The sequence below is a fragment of the Homalodisca vitripennis genome, chromosome 4 (genome assembly GCF_021130785.1).
Source record: "Homalodisca vitripennis isolate AUS2020 chromosome 4, UT_GWSS_2.1, whole genome shotgun sequence".
Taxonomy (NCBI): Eukaryota; Metazoa; Arthropoda; class Insecta; order Hemiptera; family Cicadellidae; genus Homalodisca; species Homalodisca vitripennis.
The window spans coordinates 6,277,889-6,296,762 of NC_060210.1; the positions used below are offsets into that span (position 1 = coordinate 6,277,889).

General features: G+C 34.8%; 1 protein-coding gene across 1 annotated transcript in view; it reads right to left on the reverse strand.

Annotated features, from left to right (window-relative positions):
• LOC124358898 (phosphoacetylglucosamine mutase) overlaps positions 1–18,874 on the reverse strand; it is a 32,563-nt gene that overhangs the window by 4,520 nt on the left and 9,169 nt on the right. Inside the window, exons 3-8 of the mRNA XM_046811146.1 lie at positions 17,832–18,033; positions 15,165–15,323; positions 12,240–12,408; positions 9,467–9,579; positions 5,706–5,863; positions 3,198–3,390 (exon numbers count right to left, since the gene is read on the reverse strand). Coding sequence (XP_046667102.1) covers positions 3,198–3,390; positions 5,706–5,863; positions 9,467–9,579; positions 12,240–12,408; positions 15,165–15,323; positions 17,832–18,033 — 994 coding nt within the window. The remainder of the gene's footprint in view (positions 1–3,197; positions 3,391–5,705; positions 5,864–9,466; positions 9,580–12,239; positions 12,409–15,164; positions 15,324–17,831; positions 18,034–18,874) is intronic.

An 18,874-nucleotide genomic window follows, 5' to 3' on the forward strand; every position in this document is an offset into this window, starting at 1 on the left:
GGTATATTTTATAGGTATGTATCTGTATAAGTGTATGTGTGCGAGTGTGCGTGTGTGTGTGTAAAATATGATTGATATAGGCATTTTGTTAAGAAGAGAAAGTATTTTGTTTTTTGTATGTTGTACTTGATTATTATAATTAGTTATATTTTTAGTAAATAAAAAAGGTATAATGCTTTGTTTTGTTTTAGGCTATTTAATTAGTTCAGTTGATAGATTAGTCCATAAGGTTTGGCAAAGAAGCACATCTTTTGTTTTTAGTTTTTGTTTGTTATATCACAGTAGAGTTGTTAATAAATTATAAGCTAATGCTCCTGAACTCATTAATTTTTAATAGTTATAATTATTATGATGGAACCCCTAGATGGGCTAATTTGTAGCCTTAGGGGCCCTATTATTTTCCTTTGAGGTCAGCCTGGGTCTTAGAATATGTATAATTGTACTATTCAATTGTTTTGAGATTTAAAAATGCTAAGTATGTTTTGTAAAGTATGACTTCATGAGGAGAATAAAGATATATATTTATTTATATTTATTAAATGTAGTAAAATGCACCCCACGCTTTTTACTCTGAATTAATTTATTCTGTTAATAACTTAAATTTTATTATAATTTTATTTTGAGGTGATTGACTATGAATGATTGTTTTGCCTTCTACTACCATAATATAAACTCTTTGTAAATAAAAATTATTTTCTATTTATTAGTTTGGTTAGCTATAAAAGCGTGTTTTTTTAGTTTTTTAAACTATTATTTATTTTTCATTTTTTAGTTCGTTGTATCAATTAGTTTCTTGTGGAAATGTGGTATTTCTTACGAATCATTCCGCAATCTCATCATTTCTTTTAAAGCTTCACTATTGCATGGGGTATTTCCTGTTAACTTAAAGCAATCAAGTTCTTCAATCCGAATACCGTCTAATGATCTTACACGACCAAGTGCTACATAGGCTTGTTCAACAGCAAACAATCGTGAGCCTAGATCAAGGATGTCGGGTCGGACAGGTTTTTGCCCGTTTGGTGCGTTTCTGTCATCGGTGCCCCATTAAAGGTTCTGTCCTATTAATAGCTACCAACGGGGAAATGTTGTTGAGAGTAGGCCTGAGGCAAATATGTGATGAGCTGAACATCTGCTCTTTGACTGTCCTGCAATAGCAAGAAAGTGCTACAGCATCTTTGGTAGTCTGGACAAGCGTGGTGAATTTCCCTACGAGGATCTGATCAGTTGTTTTCTGCAGTGTGTAGAACTGCTGAAACCGTAAACTGGTTGGCCTCATGGAACATTTCCGAATGCGCAAAAGGCCCTTAAGGTTTGAGAGCATGGCAATAGGCCGCCCCTTAGAAGAAGAAGCACTCTGATAGTCAAATTGACCAATATAATAAAATAATAAATCACTAAATCAGATCACTGGAATGTCTTCATATGATTACTTCTTCATTAGAAGAAACTTTCCAAACTTAATAGTCTTGATATTTGAAAAATATAATAATAATAGAAATGTCCAGTCACTAACTAATTGGAATGTACGTATCTCAGTCTGTTGGCCGTATCGAAAGAGATCATTAACATCCTATACAATAAAAATGCAATGTGTATAACTACTAAAATTAATCTTTATAATAGAAAAGGAATAATTTAAATAGTTTTGAACTGAGTCTTTTCAAACACGAGTTAACATTATATCAATTTGTAGAATATTTAAGAGAGTAAACATTTTTCAAAAAGTACTAAATTTTCAAATCAGTACTAAACAATTCCTATTTATTTCAATATTATTTTTCAGAATTCAAGAGTCATTTTTGTGAACATTTTTAAACTACTTTAAAGTCTCCTGAAAGACAACACAAAATTAGTACTTAAATTTAAAATCTGACAAAAATGTATTTCTCATCACTTCCTTTTTCGTCCATGAGATTTTCTCTGTCTATATGGCCAACACTTTCTAGTATTCAAGCTCTTCAAGGATGGCCCCACTGATTTGTTAGAATCAAGTTGACTGCATTACTGATAAAAGTAGAACTGAATCTCTCCATCAACTAATCAGTAGAATCTAGTACAACAAAAATTGCTGGACTGTATGTGAGTTGGACAGAGTCACTAATGCCCATGCACCGGCAGATGACATCTCCATCGGCAGATGACACCTCCAACACCAACTGCAGATGTGTTGGGGATGGCTAGGAGAGAAAGTAACATATTGTACAGCTTATTGGTTGTTATTATATTTTTAATAGGGCACGTTAATTTTTTTAACCTTTTGAGTTAGCCCACTATTTTTGGACGAGTCTTCCATAACGGGAACCAAAATAAACTTCATTATATGTTCTTAATACTTTCTTTCTTCCATAATGAATAAAAAAATACTCTATGAGTCATATTTCCTATCACCAAATCGCCTGCAAATAGGCTTACACAAGCGACCCTTCAAGTAGGCCTACACGCACAAATCACCTGTCACTCTCGAATAATAAAACTAAAATATTGAATAATATTGTTCCTTTAGTCTTACTTTTCATTGGTTGTCGTAATAATTTGTAAAATTCAAAATAGGTTAAAGAAAGTCTGTTCTTTTTAATACTGTTTATTTTATCCCCAATAAGGAAAACTCCAAAAATGTCCAAAAAGTACCCAAACAACACATGCTTCACAAAACAAAGAGTAGGGAAACAACATAAACTCATATTTATTGATAGTTTGGAATCTATTGAATACAGCTATCTGGTTATTTGGCCAAAATAACCTTGTACTATATAAAATAGTACCGAAATACAAAATGTCAAAATCAGCATGCCGGCACTTTATCCACATTTTCGTACCATCAAAATTAGCGATGCTGCGGTACTCAAAGGGTTAAAGGGGAAAATATAATTCTGTTAGTTTTGATATTAAACTTAAAGATCAAAGACTACTTCCCAGGGTGTCATTAAAAATAATTTAGATTTTGAGATTTAAACCTTCACTTTTATCACTTACAGTAAATTTTGTATTTGGACAGATTTTCTCAAATTTGTACGGTTTCATCAAGAAATGAAGTACACATATCTATTTACGAGGCAAAATTAGAACTAACAAGTCCTCATTTTAACTTAACCTCTAGAATTTTATCGTACAAGAATATAAAATAAATTCAACTCTATCCATGACTACTTTAACCGTAATCAATTCGAGACAGAATCGTCTTAACAGAGCTAACTCACCTGGACCTTCACTTTCATGAGCCTGTTGGGGAGGTCAGTGTAAGTGCGTAACCAGTCGGTTACGTCCCAGCCTCGAGCATGCATTACAGTCTCTACTAGGAGAAGATCGGACAGGGCGTCTCCCACTGTCTCGTTGGTCAGGTCCACCATGTACGCCAACCTCTCTGCCGCAGCCACTTGGGACGCTGGCAGGCTACAACAACGGAGATGTGTTGAATATCAATGAACATTTATATATAGGGCTCCAAAACTTATAAAAAAACAACATCACATAAGGGAATGATTACAGTATTAACCCTTCCCACGTTGTAGAAGGATATATTAGAATGGTATGCTTTGACGAAATCGACAAATACAGTTATATCCGATATTATACGTTATGTTTCTTGGAGAATGTTTTAGTTCACAAACGGCCTTTGAAATGCATGGTGCACGCTCCATGCTTATCGCCAAGGAAGTATTTATAAACAACTTTCACTCTGCGGAAGGGGGAGGGAAGTGCCCTTTGTCTAACTTAGACCATCAGCTCGTCAGTTCTGCGTCTCCTACAGAGCCATAACCAAACATATTTGTGGCGTGTATTACTGCTTTCTTGGTTATCACGAGCGCGGGGGTCTACTAGATATCTCGCTATTATTCTTCATTGTGTGGTAGTGTTGTGATTAGTTTGAAATATTTATCTCGTTTTATAGTGAAATGTAATTAAATTTTTTAGTTTCATTACATTTTACTATGAAATTAAAATTTATTTAAAATAAACACTTTTGTAAATAGTTTTTTTTATAAATAAATACACTAATTTTAAGTAAAATGCCCTGTTTTATACTTTTTCGCTTTTACCTTTTATAATGTAGTTATAATAAAAATTAGCTTTGAACTTTAAAAAACAATATTTTTACTTGTCTTGGCGTTATAGGAAAGTTAATAGATTTATTAGTGACGTGCGGAGGCTGAGCCAGCTCTTAAGTACGATTTATTTCACGTGTTCGCGAAAGGCCTAGCAGCTCTCGACCTTAGCCAAGTACTGAAGCCCGTAAGCATATCCTGTGAGCAGAGACGAAGCCTTAACCTCTACAACTATACACAGTCTGATAGGTTCTTTGATTTTTAATTATACTATGTTTTAAATAAAACAAACAAGCATAAAACCCAAAATAATACATTGATATTTTGTACATAATTATACATTGAGATTTGAAAAATTGCTATCTATGAGTTTTACAGAGATAAACATGCATACTCTTTAAAAAAAATGAGTTGAGCTACTTAATACTTCAAGTTACGTATTGATTTAAAGTTCTCTATTACATATACCAAAAAACCGATAGTGATATTTTGAATTTGAGTGTTTGTATTACATTTTATTTTGTAAGTGGTTTTGTGACTTAACATATGAACAATATTAAACCTTATTCAAAAATAAAATTATGTCAATCATATTTTCTGAATTCTAATAAACATCTTAAAATCCATAGAAAAAGCAACTTCTAACAAAAAAACTTGAAATGATAATAAAACCAAATTCTAAATCAGTATCAAATATGACAAAAAGACAATACCGAAAGCTACAGAATTGTACGCTTGATACATATTGCCACCATAATATCAAAATTACAATTTACTTCTTTACATAAAAATATAATGACAATAATTTTAAATCCAAACAAATTTTAAAACTAGTTAAACTTCGGCCAAAAATCTTTTTGGTAATAATATCTTCAATGAAAAGTAATATAATAATCAATGTAAGAACATTGTTCCTACTCCTTTCCTTATTTAATAATGTTCACAAATCACAAGGAGAAAACAATGACGGATGCTCTAGCCTGCTTATCTGTGGTTTAAGGTTGTGGTCTTGATAACATTTCACTCTTTCTAATTTCGTCCTCAGTCTAAAAAAGTGATACAATATAACAGTATCTTGTACATCAAAGAAAAACAAGCAAAACACCAAAATAACTTGTTTTAGACAATTAACCGCTGTACAATACCTTGTTCTTATTTTTGAAAGCAAGTTTTATCCACTACCGGCTTGCTAGACCTGACGTAGCTTCACCAGAGCCCCGTTAGCCGTCTCTTTGAGCCGTTGCCCGTCCCTCACGACGAGGACGAGGGGTTGGACTTAGAGAATAGTACTACAAGATAGAGAAGACTACAAGAAGAGATAGAATAAGGAACGAAATAACCAGAGAAAGATTGAAGGTAGTTTCACTGCAAGAGACAATGGAAGGAAGAAGAATACAGTGGATGGGGCATGTGAAGAGGATGGGAGATAATAGAATGCCTAGAATAGCACTGGAGAAGGAGGAAGGAGGAAGAAGACCAAGAGGAAGACCGAGAGGAAGATGGGAGGACCAAGTGTGGAAAGACATAGAGAGAAGGGGACTACAGAAAATACAGGTGGAGGAAGAGGAGACCTGGAATGATAGACAAAAGTGGAGGAGGCTGTGTACGACGACCCGTGATAACGGAAACGTCTGATGATGATGATGATGATGATGACAATACCTTGTGTCCTTGGTAGCATTCTTGATCTGTCTCTTGGCGTCGGAGCTGAACACAACTGTGCCGTGACCATTTGCTTCAAAATACACTCCAATGTCAAATTCCAGAGCCTTCTTGTGGAGATTTTTTACTCCTGTGGGCACACAGGCTACAGGCACGTTCTGGGAACATAGAATATTTTTAGTACTGGTTTATATTATGGTTTTGAATAAGATATAATATTAAATATACTTAACACTGAGCGCTGGTCTGACATAATGTGTTCATTTAAAGATTGCTAACTGTTTAGAGCGAATTTTGAAATATAACTCACAAACTAGTTAGATATAAAACAGATTCTTAAATTATTGAGATCCTCGTTTCCCTTATATTAGGACAAAAATTTATATTTCTTTGTTTACCCTTTAACGGCTTAATAAAATTTAAAAAAATGTTTGAGAGAGTGCTAAGTTTTTATTACTTTAATTTAATTTATCAATTAATTTTAATTAAAAAAATGCAATCTTTTACACTAAAGTTTGCAAACCTTTTTAGTTGTTTTTGTTGAACAAATGTATTTTACATGAATATAATCAAGGTACAGTATATACAGAGTGTCCCACAAAGAGGTTAAAACATTTGAATTTATATTACTTGCCCATTTATGCACTGAACATTTTCAAACTCAACACAGTTAATAAAGTAGGTTTTAAAAATGTTCTGTGAAAATTAAAGCTCCCTAACAATTGTAGAAACACAATGGTGACATATTGAAAAAATTTTACCATTTTGCTTCCTATAAAAATTCATTTCTTGAATTACCTGATTTGATTATTGGGTTGCAGTTTTAAAGAACAGTTGCTTAATAACCAAAAGTGAAGTGTTGTGCGTGGGCTAATGCTTTTAGCAACATTACAGAGGAAAGAGAAGTACTAGTATGTGCATCAATGCTCCACTCTCTAGGTAAACCGAAATCATCAAGGAAGGTTGAACTTGAAACTGGTATTCCAAAGTCTGCAGTACAGAGAATAATTAAGAAAAACATATTTTTATAAAAGTCACCTAGTCTATAATCTTCTTGAAGATGATCCAGACAGGAGAGTGGAATTTTGTTCTCGTATTATTGAATTTCATGAGCTAGATCCTAATTAGCAGACTCAAATTGTTTTTTCAGACGAGTCCACTTTCTACAGCAATGGTGCTGTAAATAGGTATAATTGTAATTATTACTATAACACTGGTAATCCACACATTCTTGAACAGACTACTCAAATCAAAAGGAATTACTGTTTAGGCAGCTGTCAGTTGTAATGGGGTGGGGTGGGGGGTCAGTTGTATGTCCTTTTGACATTTCGGACAGTACAATGACTGGGAATAGGTATGAACAGGTGTTAAATGAACAAGTCTTGTCTCATTTTACGGTTCCAGAAATGGACCAAGCAATCTTCCAACAAGATAGTGCTCCTTCATCATTTCATAAATCCTGTCAAGCGATTACTAAATGACAATCTTCGTGGCTGTTGGATTGGTCGTAGAAGTGATTTTTTTTAGATTGTCCACTTCGATCCAAAGATTTAACTGTGTTTGATTTCTCTCTATGAGGAGGATACTTGAAGGAACAAGTTTATACTTGTAGCTTCAATAATGATGAGGAATTAAAACAATCAATGGAAGAAGAAATTCTCTGGATACTGCAGAATTTCTTTGTGACAGCTTACGATTCATCTGTTAAGCGCTGTTATCAGTGTGACGCTGTGGATGGATTACAGTTTGAATAATTTTCAACTGTAATTGTAGGTCTTTTAATAGGCTTTGTTATAATTTTCTGATTGAAATGCTTTGATTCTCTAGAATATGACACTAAATAATTTTACAAAACCAGAAATACTGTTCTTTTACTGATTGAGAGTATAGTTTTTCAAAATACCACCATTTTGTTTCAACAATTGCTAGAGAGCTGAAAGTTTTACAGAATATTTTAAAACCCTATTAAATGAATTGTGTAGAGTTTGAAAACGTTTGGTGCATAAATGGGCAAGTAATATAAAATAAAACGTTTTAAACCTCTTCGTGGGACATCCAGTACATATTTACAGACACTTGTTTGTGAATGCTGGTTTTAGTAGTTTTGTTTTTTTTTGTATAGAAAACCTTGAAGTAGGGGGCCACACACAAAACTACATCGTAGTAATCAGTTGTTTTTTATATAGCATAACAGTCTCAATATAAGCCAATCAACATGCCCACACCATCTAGCGGTGAAACAGTGAATTAAATATTGTTTGTTGTTGGTTAATTATCATAAACAAAACAATTTCATGTCACTTTTTTGAAAAATAAAGGAAACCATTTCTTTTTACAACATTTTAATAATTTACATTCATTACACCTCTGGAGAATTGTGTCACTAACAACACAATATACGTCATATTGCGTATACAACTACAGAATAAAATTAAAATTAAGTTAAATTGCTATATACGAGGGGTATTAGAAAAATAAGGTTCCCAATGCCGCCGAGACAGAATGCGATATGTTGGGAGAAATCTGGCAACACTGTCTTACTCATCAAATGTCCCTCTCTCTATCTCCATACCACTCGCGTCTCGCTACGTCCAACAGCGCCGGCCTAGCTGCCTTCGAAGATGTAGCTCCCTGTCGTTGTTACCGCCAGATGCGAAATTCGTGCTGTGATACGTTTTTTAAATGCAAAACAGATTTCATCTATTGAAATTCATCGTCAGTTAATCAAAGTTTTTGGGAAAACGGCATATCTGTTCAACACGTTCGGAAATGGTGTAGAGAATTCAGTGAAGGCCGCATGAAAATTCACAATGAAAACCGAAGTGGACGGCCTTCAGTTTCAGATGGAGTTGTTGAAAAAGTTGAGACAATACTGCTTGAATATCGGAGAATCACCATTCACAGGAACAACAGTAAACTCTGACAGATTTTGCGACACATTACGAAAACTGAGGCGCGCGATCCAGAACCGCCGGAGAGGAAGATTGTCCAGTGGTGTGAGGCTTCTCCATGACAACGCTCAACCTCATGTCTCACGTCGAACTCAAGAACTGCTGACAAATTTTGGCTGGAATATTGTGCCCCATCCCCCCTACAGCCCAGACCTAGCCCCAAGTGATTATCACTTATTCCCAAAATTAAAGGAACACTTGGGTGGCCAACGCTTCATTACCGATGATGAAGTCAAGGAAGAGGTTACTCAAAGGATTGGCGGCAGAATTCTACACATGGGGATAGAAAAGTTGGAGCATCGTCTACAAAAGTGTTTGGACAGAAACGGTGATTATGTGGAAAAATAGCTAAACTTTTACGTGTTAAATTGATGTATAACACTAAGTAGAAATATAGAGCTGTCTATTTAAAAAAAATCATGGGAACCTTATTTTTCTAATACCCCTCGTATTAGTTAAGACAAAACTTATGAATATAAAAACCTAGTAGTATATCAGAAGAACAATTCTCAAAAGTCACCTTTAAGTATAAAATTTGTTTTAAATAAATAGAACCAACGTATTTTGAAGTAGGATTTATTTATTTATAGTTTTTATTTATATATATTAACATTGTTACTTTATTAACTTTGTTTAAAATATATACTAGAGATAATTTTCGAGTCATTCTGGGGCCGTAAAAAAAATAATTTTCATATGTTAACCACATGCTTTCCTAAACTTTACTCCTAAAATGATCTAAAATATCTATTAAACCACAATGCTTATCATCTAGGAAAGAGCCTGTAGTGTAAGGTGTAAATGACATACCAGAGACTCTGAGATATACTTTGTGGAGCTGCCATTAGCGTAGGCAGTCTGAACTAATCCCATCTTCAGTTCCAATCCGGACTCTTCCATCAGTTTTTTTAGGTATCCCGCCACTGAAAATAATTATGTAATTACAGCCTCCTATTCTCGGAATAAATGTTTTGAGTTGATCATTGTACGTGTTTCTTTCTAAACGAGAGTAACACAACTTCAGTAACCACAAAGAATGTAAAGTTAAAATTTAAAAGTAGTTTGTCACAACATCCAGTAGAGCTATTACAAAATATTTTGAGTAATGCCTAGTGCACAGCTAGACTTTGAATTTATACGATTATAAATCTTAAGAAATTAAATCACCATTTTAAAAATCCTTAATATTTTTATTTTAGACTTTGTTTGCTTGGAATAAAATCATTCCCAAATCTATTTTTGCCATTTTGAAAGTTTTTTTTCCTCAGGAGGAAATGCGTTACGCACCTAGGGTCTCCGCTTTCGAGCTCCCCGTGTGTGGGACTCCCTTTTCTTCTCTTTCTTCTTTACGATCCCTAGGTTTACCCACTAAACCCTCCTGCACTTCATCTACTGGAACTGGGATCACCAAAAGGCATTACTTCAGTCCAGCAGGGATTTTGAAAGTAATTGTTACCATTATAGAACCTTTAAGAATGTTATGTATAAAACAGTAAGCAATAATTTTTGTAAGGTATTGATTCCAAGAAGCAAATTAGTCCATACTGTCTACTGTTCTCCGTTGTTCTCTTAAGACAAGAAGCTGGGAAATTGAACTTAGTTCTAAAAAGACATTTATGCTACTTCTGGAGTGACAGGATATTCTTGATGAGTAAGGTCGGAGCATCTCCTCACGTTGAGATCCAGGATGAAGGATTTTGGGCAATTATCTTAGTCATGTCTCCTTCAAAGTAAAGGAGCCCAGCTCTGTACCAGCGTCTCCAGTTAAAGCACGCAGGGGTGGCACACCGTCATGTCCAGGCTGGCAACTGCGTTTACCATTAAGGTAGCACCATCAACTCTAACAGTCATCCTCTACAGTAGATTAGACCTATTGATCTACCCTTGCACCCCAATATCTTGACATTTGTGGTTAGTGTTTGCTACCCTGGAGATCCACAAGGTTGCCCAGATTTAGGTGACACACCAGGTTTTGCTGTACCCAGTGTGGGTTCAACTGGAAGTTACAAACCACCCAGAACCCTCCTGGGAAATACTCGTATTTACTTGTACTTATATAGTCTCTTGTATATTATAAGTACTAGTCAGATAACTCACTCAACTAGCTCACCTCAGTTCAGGCATTTTCATTTCCCTTTGTGATTTATCGCAAGTATTGAGAAAACATCACAACAGATGACAGTACACAAGACTATTTTTGCCATTGTTCCCTAGTTTGGCATAAGGTGGATTTCATCAGCTGGTTTGGGTGCGATGTTGGCAAATAATTCCAAATACTCGAAGAATTTAATAAAACACTTTGTACAAAGGATATACTTAGTTTTGACGGCAAAATATGTGCAATACTTGGAATTTATTCAATTGTCTGCACAGTATAAGAATAAAGGTGTGAAAATATCAAATGTGTTATTTTATTGATGCAAATGTTATATTTACAAGTACTGTATATACCACCTTATCTCAATTAAGCTCTTCACTTTTTTCAATTTACAAAAACTATGATTGAACTTACTTTTTCAGGGTTGCTACAGGAGTCCAATAATGAAATTCCCTGACTTTTCCCTGATTTCCAGACCAAATTTTTCATTTTTCCCTGACATTTTTCCCCAGGGTTTTTGGCAATTAATGGGTGGAAAAAAAGCGGTGTTGAGGCTAACAGGGTGGCAAATATAAAAAAGCAAAAAATAAAGTGAACACAGTTTAATACATACAAAAAGATTGACTTAAATGATCTGCAGTAAGTTTATTTGTGTAAAGGGATTTTATATTTTTCCCTGACCAACGTCGAAATTCCCTGACTTTTCCCTGACTTGAGACCGGATTCCCTGACTTTTCCCTGATTTCCAGTCCTGTTTTTTTTCCCTGACTTCCCTGACCTGTAACATCCCTGTTTTTTATAATACACAATGAGAATAAAAAAAACATCATATTTGGTAGCATAAATTATAGTTCTGTTTATTTAACATTCAATATTGAATCGTTATGTTGGAGCATGTTAATAGGTGTGTTACTAGTTTTTGGAAAACACTGAACTGTGAATATGACGATACCTTTGGTAGCATTTTTAACACTGTCACTGCATGTAATTGCCTTACGACAATAAACAGATTTGATTGATTGATTGTTAAATGCAATATACGAAGGAGGGTCGGGGGGGGGGGGGAGTTAGTAGACCCCAACCAGTCCTCTCAGGGGTTGTTCAATTTGATTAAAAATGTGTATGTACAGGCAGACAATACACCTGTGACATTTTCAGTAAACTTTTCTGGAAGTGGTGGGAAATAAAGGTTCCTTCAGTCCAACAGTGGCTCAGAGAAACTCGGCAGATCCGATTGTCAAATCTCATGAATCGATTCTTTGTTTTGAATCGTTTATGAAGGCTCATTGGACTCAATATTCAAGATTTGACTTTTAACAAATCACACCAATCCTTTCTTCTCAACATGTTATATAAAATGTCGGGATTGAAAAATTAAATACCAAAAATATGAATTCTAAGATTTACACACATAAAAAAACCATTTACACATTTAAAACAATTAAAATTCTACAAGAGTTAATAAATATTAAAGTAGTTACAGACCTAATGTTGCGATCCTATCCCCGTCAAGGAGATGAAAAGCGCTGTTGTCGTCCACGAAATAGTATACCAGTCTGTCAGCGTCTCCATCCACTGAAGCACAGCGGGCGTAGCGACGTAGTGGCACACCTGATGGAGGTACCTGCTTGCTCTTTACGTGATCCGCTCCACACTGACATCCATCGTGTATTAGTTACTAATCTTGTGTTCCTCACTAGTTGTAATTTTTAAATTATAATACCAAATAAGTAACGGGAATAATGCACAGTTGAACCTGAATAGGATTAAGTAATGTCCCATGGTGCAGATATAGCTGTTAACTGATTATAGGAAACATGCAGCTCAATACGGCATGCATGGAAATAACCTAAACAAAGAGTATAAATTGATTTGGTACTAAGGACATGAACTGATTCTGCACAGACAAGGGTATAGCGTGATTTGGTATAAAGAGTACAATAATATTCAGTACAGACATAGGTTATATCCTAATTCGGCACAAATACTGTGCTCTAACACAGCATGAATAAAAGAAATTTATGGACTAAAAACATAGACCTACAATTTTGAAATTTGGTATAGATTTTTAAAGGGGTGGTAAAAACTGGATATGTTTAATTTATAATGAGGCAAGAAAAAAAATCGAAGCTACACAAACAAAATGTACTTCTCTTTAGTAATTATATGTGTATTGATGATACAATGTTGTTTGCAATTATTTCAATTGTATCAAAACAAATGTGACGACCACTGAGCGATCCTGTCCTTGCAAGCAACCACCTGCCAAGCCGTTGCTGGTGGTTCGGAAGTCAACTTTAAGCCCGTTGGTCCCTAGTCCTAACTTAGCCTGGTGAAATAAAGACATTCTTTGGCTTTAGACTTTAACGAATCCAAACTCTTCATAACATTGACTGTTGTCACATTTTCATACATTTGTAACTTCTCCTTAATTCTGCTGTTACAATGAAAGTTCACGAGTTGAGTTGTCCAACCTACTCCATTAGTGTTTCATATTAGTGAATCAACTAACTGATTCAGGTACCACGGAAAGAAGTACAGCGAAGTTAAATTAAGAAATCTCATGGAAATCAGTGGACAAGTTCATTTTTCTCAACTCATTACAAGATTATCTGACCATTAGAACACTGTACTAAACACATCCAGATGAGGCACAAATTGAACAAGCCCAACAGCAACTTGTAAAGAAATACATTGTTCACGTGGTGTGTATTATTGCTCGTATTGTAATGAGGAAGGAAGGACAAACAAATTTTTAATGTTGCCAACTCAAACATTTATCAAAATTCATTCTGGGAAATGATTAATCCCCAAAGCGAGCAAATGTGACTAAAAAAATGCAAAATCAGTCAACAGAACAGAATCAGGAAGGGAATGGACTGTACTCAAGGCTATTTAAACATGATAAAAGTGAGAAAATGGCACCTAATACATGATGCGTTGTGATAAGTCGCTGTAAGCAGAACAGAATCAGGAAGGGAATGGACTGTACTCAAGGCTATTTAAACATGATAAAAGTGAGAAAATGGCACCTAATACATGATGCGTTGTGATAAGTCGCTGTAAGCAGAACAGAATCAGGAAGGGAATGGACTGTACTCAAGGCTATTTAAACATGATAAAAGTGAGAAAATGGCACCTAATACATGATGCGTTGTGATAAGTCGCTGTAAGCAGAACAGAATCAGGAAGGGAATGGACTGTACTCAAGGCTATTTAAACATGATAAAAGTGAGAAAATGGCACCTAATACATGATGCGTTGTGATAAGTCGCTGTAAGCAGAACAGAATCAGGAAGGGAATGGACTGTACTCAAGGCTATTTAAACATGATAAAAGTGAGAAAATGGCACCTAATACATGATGTGTTGTGATAAGTCGCTGTAAGCAGAACAGAATCAGGAAGGGAATGGACTGTACTCAAGGCTATTTAAACATGATAAAAGTGAGAAAATGGCACCTAATACATGATGCGTTGTGATAAGTCGCTGTAAGCAGAACAGAATCAGGAAGGGAATGGACTGTACTCAAGGCTATTTAAACATGATAAAAGTGAGAAAATGGCACCTAATACATGATGCGTTGTGATAAGTCGCTGTAAGCAGAACAGAATCAGGAAGGGAATGGACTGTACTCAAGGCTATTTAAACATGATAAAAGTGAGAAAATGGCACCTAATACATGATGTGTTGTGATAAGTCGCTGTAAGCAGAACAGAATCAGGAAGGGAATGGACTGTACTCAAGGCTATTTAAACATGATAAAAGTGAGAAAATGGCACCTAATACATGATGTGTTGTGATAAGTCGCTGTAAGCGTAACAAACAACAAAAACAAGTGTAGTAACAGTACAAGAAATGTTTACACTGTTCACAATTTATCTATATATTAATATATTTATTTACTTAATTTTTAGGAAATAAATTTTTTAGGTATCCCTTGGGGTACACATAGAAACTTTGAAAAACATATTTAAATATTTTTTATGTGCAAGTTGCAAAGCCTACATACCTTTCTCGTTATACTTAGACATTTAACATTACAAAATTGATTAGTGTTTTTTTCCATTATTATTAAAAAGATTCTAAGGTATATAAAAATGTCCAGAAATTTGCTGTTATAATGAACATGTTAATGAACACAGCCCCTAAAATGTTAGCACTTAGCCCTTAGTATTAGATAATTTAAGTTTACGTGTAAATAAATTAAAATTTCTAACAAACCTTCCGACGGAAATTGTGAGCTAAGTACGAGTATAGGATAAAAAACTAATGTTACACTTACGTCAATTTCAGTAGTAAACAAGAGGAAGATAGCATGTATACTGCATCGTTGCCTTTGTTACATATTCTTTCTGCCACATATTACATTTCTTTATGAAGTCATCAATGAATTTTCCACCGTTCTCACCTGATAGTTGAGCTTGCCCCTGGTGGTCGTGTCAGCGTTGTGGATGTTGACCTGTAGACAGTCTCCCAAGTACCTCAGTAATTCGCTCATTTTGAGTGCCCCGACTCCATTCGCTCCGTCAAACTCCAGTTCTGGCTTGTAGTGGCCGTTCATATTTGTCTACAACATTGGTTTATACATTTTAGCATCGGTCTCCTTCAAAACAGAAAAATCTCTTAGCTAAACATATAACAACAGTATTAGGACTTAGGCCTCGAAATCGGGATAAAACCCCCCTGCCAACCAAGAGCATGCTGGAATGACATGGTTATAAAATATTAGGTCACTATCAATTAAGGCGTTAAAAAGTCCTGACCTGATCACACACTTTGTAAAACTAATCAACAAGAGCAATTCTAATAGCTATAGGCCCATACCAGGTTTTTGGGACAGTACAAAACATATGCTCACGCTTATATTGAGATCTAAACTATTAGTTCTAAGACTTATGCAGTCAGTCTATGATAGTTATGACTAGCATGTATATTTTCCAGTTCACTGCATTGAAACATTGCTTACACAATCAATTTCTTAAAATATTACCTAGCCACGGAGAGCATACTTCATTTATGGTTAAACATCTGTTGACTAGATGTTTAAAATATTTATAGATTTTAATTGGGTAAGCCATGTTTAGATACAGTTCAACCCAGAAAATTTGAATGTTATTTAAACCACTATTAACCCATTCACCTACTTCTACGAAGCCAATCTGCCACTTCCGGTGCGGGCCCTGCCATACTTCGACGGAGCGCTTCCGCGGCAGTAATAGTTCACTTTAAACTCGACAGATAGCTGCACTAATCAAACTATGTTTCGTTTCTATGGTTACTTGTTTGTTTAGAACAATATTTTTTCATTAGTTGGCTAAACTGACGTAAGCAAAGAATAACAGATGAATTTACTCCACATGATACCTGTTGTTGTTAGTGTCCGTAAACATGGCTGGTAATAGGTTACGTGACACTGAAATAGATCGCTTTATGAACGATTATAATTATTGTAATGAAGAATTCAGTAACGGTAGTGATGAATCAGAGGTGGAATGGGATCGTGTGACACGGGAACAGTTTGAAAATGTTCAGTGCTGCTTCACATGGACGTATGCTTAGAGGCGTATCACACTGTTGTGAACTACTAAGGTGTTGTGAGAATTCTATATAATGTGTATGTGTGTGTGTGTGTGTGTAAATATGGTATATATAATATAAAAACGATATAATTATGTATAAATATACTATGAAATATACAAAACTCTTTTGGTGTGTGACTTCTAAGGACAAATAAGGTAGGCTATACAATAATAATATTTCATTGCATGTTTTCTTAATTTTGGGAATAAAATATTGGTGGTGGGCAACATAACATTTTTTGTATTAAAAAATGTATGTTATTACCGGTATATTATAGGTAATAACTCATATACCTTCATTCATAGCTTTTTTTTACGCAGGGAGTTTTAAATGGTAGGTAAGCTCAAGAAAAACATTGCTACAAAATCTTTTTTGAAAACAATGATTTACTAGAAAGTTACAGCTAAATATCTGCAAACCTAAATAATAGGTAAAAATATTGGAATTCCTTGGCCCTACTGTGTGCTAAAATATTAGTAGGTGAATGGGTTAACAAACCATTTAGTGACAATTATAATCTGAGTTCATAAAAGCAATGGCCTCCAGATTTAAGGTAAATTTGTAGCTCAAGTACAAATGAACCAGAGTATACAGTTGAACCGAATAATGTTTTATACATGTAGGAAAATGAGAAATGTACAGGTCTAAGACAATTCCCTTAAGGTACACCTCACTGTTTAATAAGAGAGGATGCCACACTATTTTTTTACCCGTCTTCACCTTCTTAATGTTTTATGATTGATACAAATGTTTACACAATTTTATAAATAATCAATCCACCTTCAACCTACAACCCATCGTTTGTTTTCAATTAAACGACAAAATATGTTAATTCGAGCAATAAACAGACTTCATTGCCAAACTTCAGTTTTTGGCAGTTAAGCTTCTATACCCATGTGTTCCACCAACTGCCTTATGATTAATTTCTCCAATTGTTTGGAAAAAAGAAGGTAATATTGTTACAATATAACAATTATTATATTTATCTATATATTTATGGCCATTTGACTGTTTAAGTGTTTGACAATTTAACCTACATTAAAATCAAGGACCAAAATATCAAACAAAAATAAAATCATCGGCGGAACAATGTTTCTTGTTTGGAAAATTCATAAAATTACTAAACACGGTTCTAGGCCATCAGTTTCGTACAATTTCTTCAAAAATGATTTTTTTGGGATGAGACTGCAAAACATGATATATTTGGATAACCCTATAAGCGTTATGAGCAGTGATCGCACAGCATTCGTACGGATCGTCATAGTGCGCGTTATTAAAGCATTAATTGAGATATGTTTTGTATAATCAAATTAAAGAAACAGAATGTAAATTGTAAAAAAATGTACAAAAGAGTGTAATTTTTCTTCTCTAAATTGTATAGTCAACTGTTTTAGCAAACGCTAAATAATAACCAAAATCTCACTCTTTCGGACAAAACTATTGTAGAAAAAAGGCACAGTCCATTATCTGTGTTTTAACACTTGAATAACCTTACCTCTCCCCTTAGAGCCTTGAATGCGATAGACAGCTTGTCACAGTACCCCTCCTGAGTGGGCCGACCGTACGCTCCATCAGTGTTATGACACGTCACAAAGTAGTGCAGCATGGGAGTCGTCACAACACCGTAGTCATTGGCCACCCCTTGGAGTACCTCCACCCCTGCGGTCACCGCCTCCGACAGACTCTTACTACTGGGCCTACACCATTATTGATTGCATCAAATCTAACCCTTCGCACGCCACTAATAAATCCATTAACTTTCTTATAATGCCCGACAAGTAAAATAATTTTGTTTCTTCAAGTTCAAATCCAATTTTTACTATAGCTAAATTATAAAAGGTAAAATCAAAAATAGTATATAACAGGGCATTTTACTTAAAATTAGCATATTTATTGATAAAAATAAAAAAAGATATATTTAAAAAATTGTTTATTTAAAATAAATTTTGATTTAATTGTAAAATGTAATAAAACTGAAAAGTTAAATTACATTTCACTATAAAACAAGATCAATATTTCAAACTAATCACAACACTTTCACACAATGAACAATAATAATGAGATACATAGTAGATGCGAGCACTCGCATGCACTCGTGAAAGCAGTAATGCACACCACGGATATGTTTGGTTATGGCCCTGTAGGAGACACAGAACTGACGAGCAAGAGATCGGAGTTAGACAAAGGGCACTCCCGTCCCACTGCCGCTAAGTGAAGGTAGTTTAAAAATACTTCCCTGGCAACCGTGATAAGCACGAAGCGTGCACCGGGCATTTCAAAGGCCTTTTGTGAACTAAAAACCTCTCCAAGAGACATAATCTACAATATATAACTGAATTTGGCGTTTTGGTTAAAGACTGCCATTCTGATATATCCATCCATCTATGACGTGGGAAAGGTTAAGTTTTGGTGTAAGGATAAGCTGAACCAACTGGGCCATCAGGAAAATACAAATAAAATATTTGTTCTGGGGCTGGAATATTCAATAAAGTTAACAACAGAAGAAGTAATATTACAGAGGACATGTTAAACTGTTCT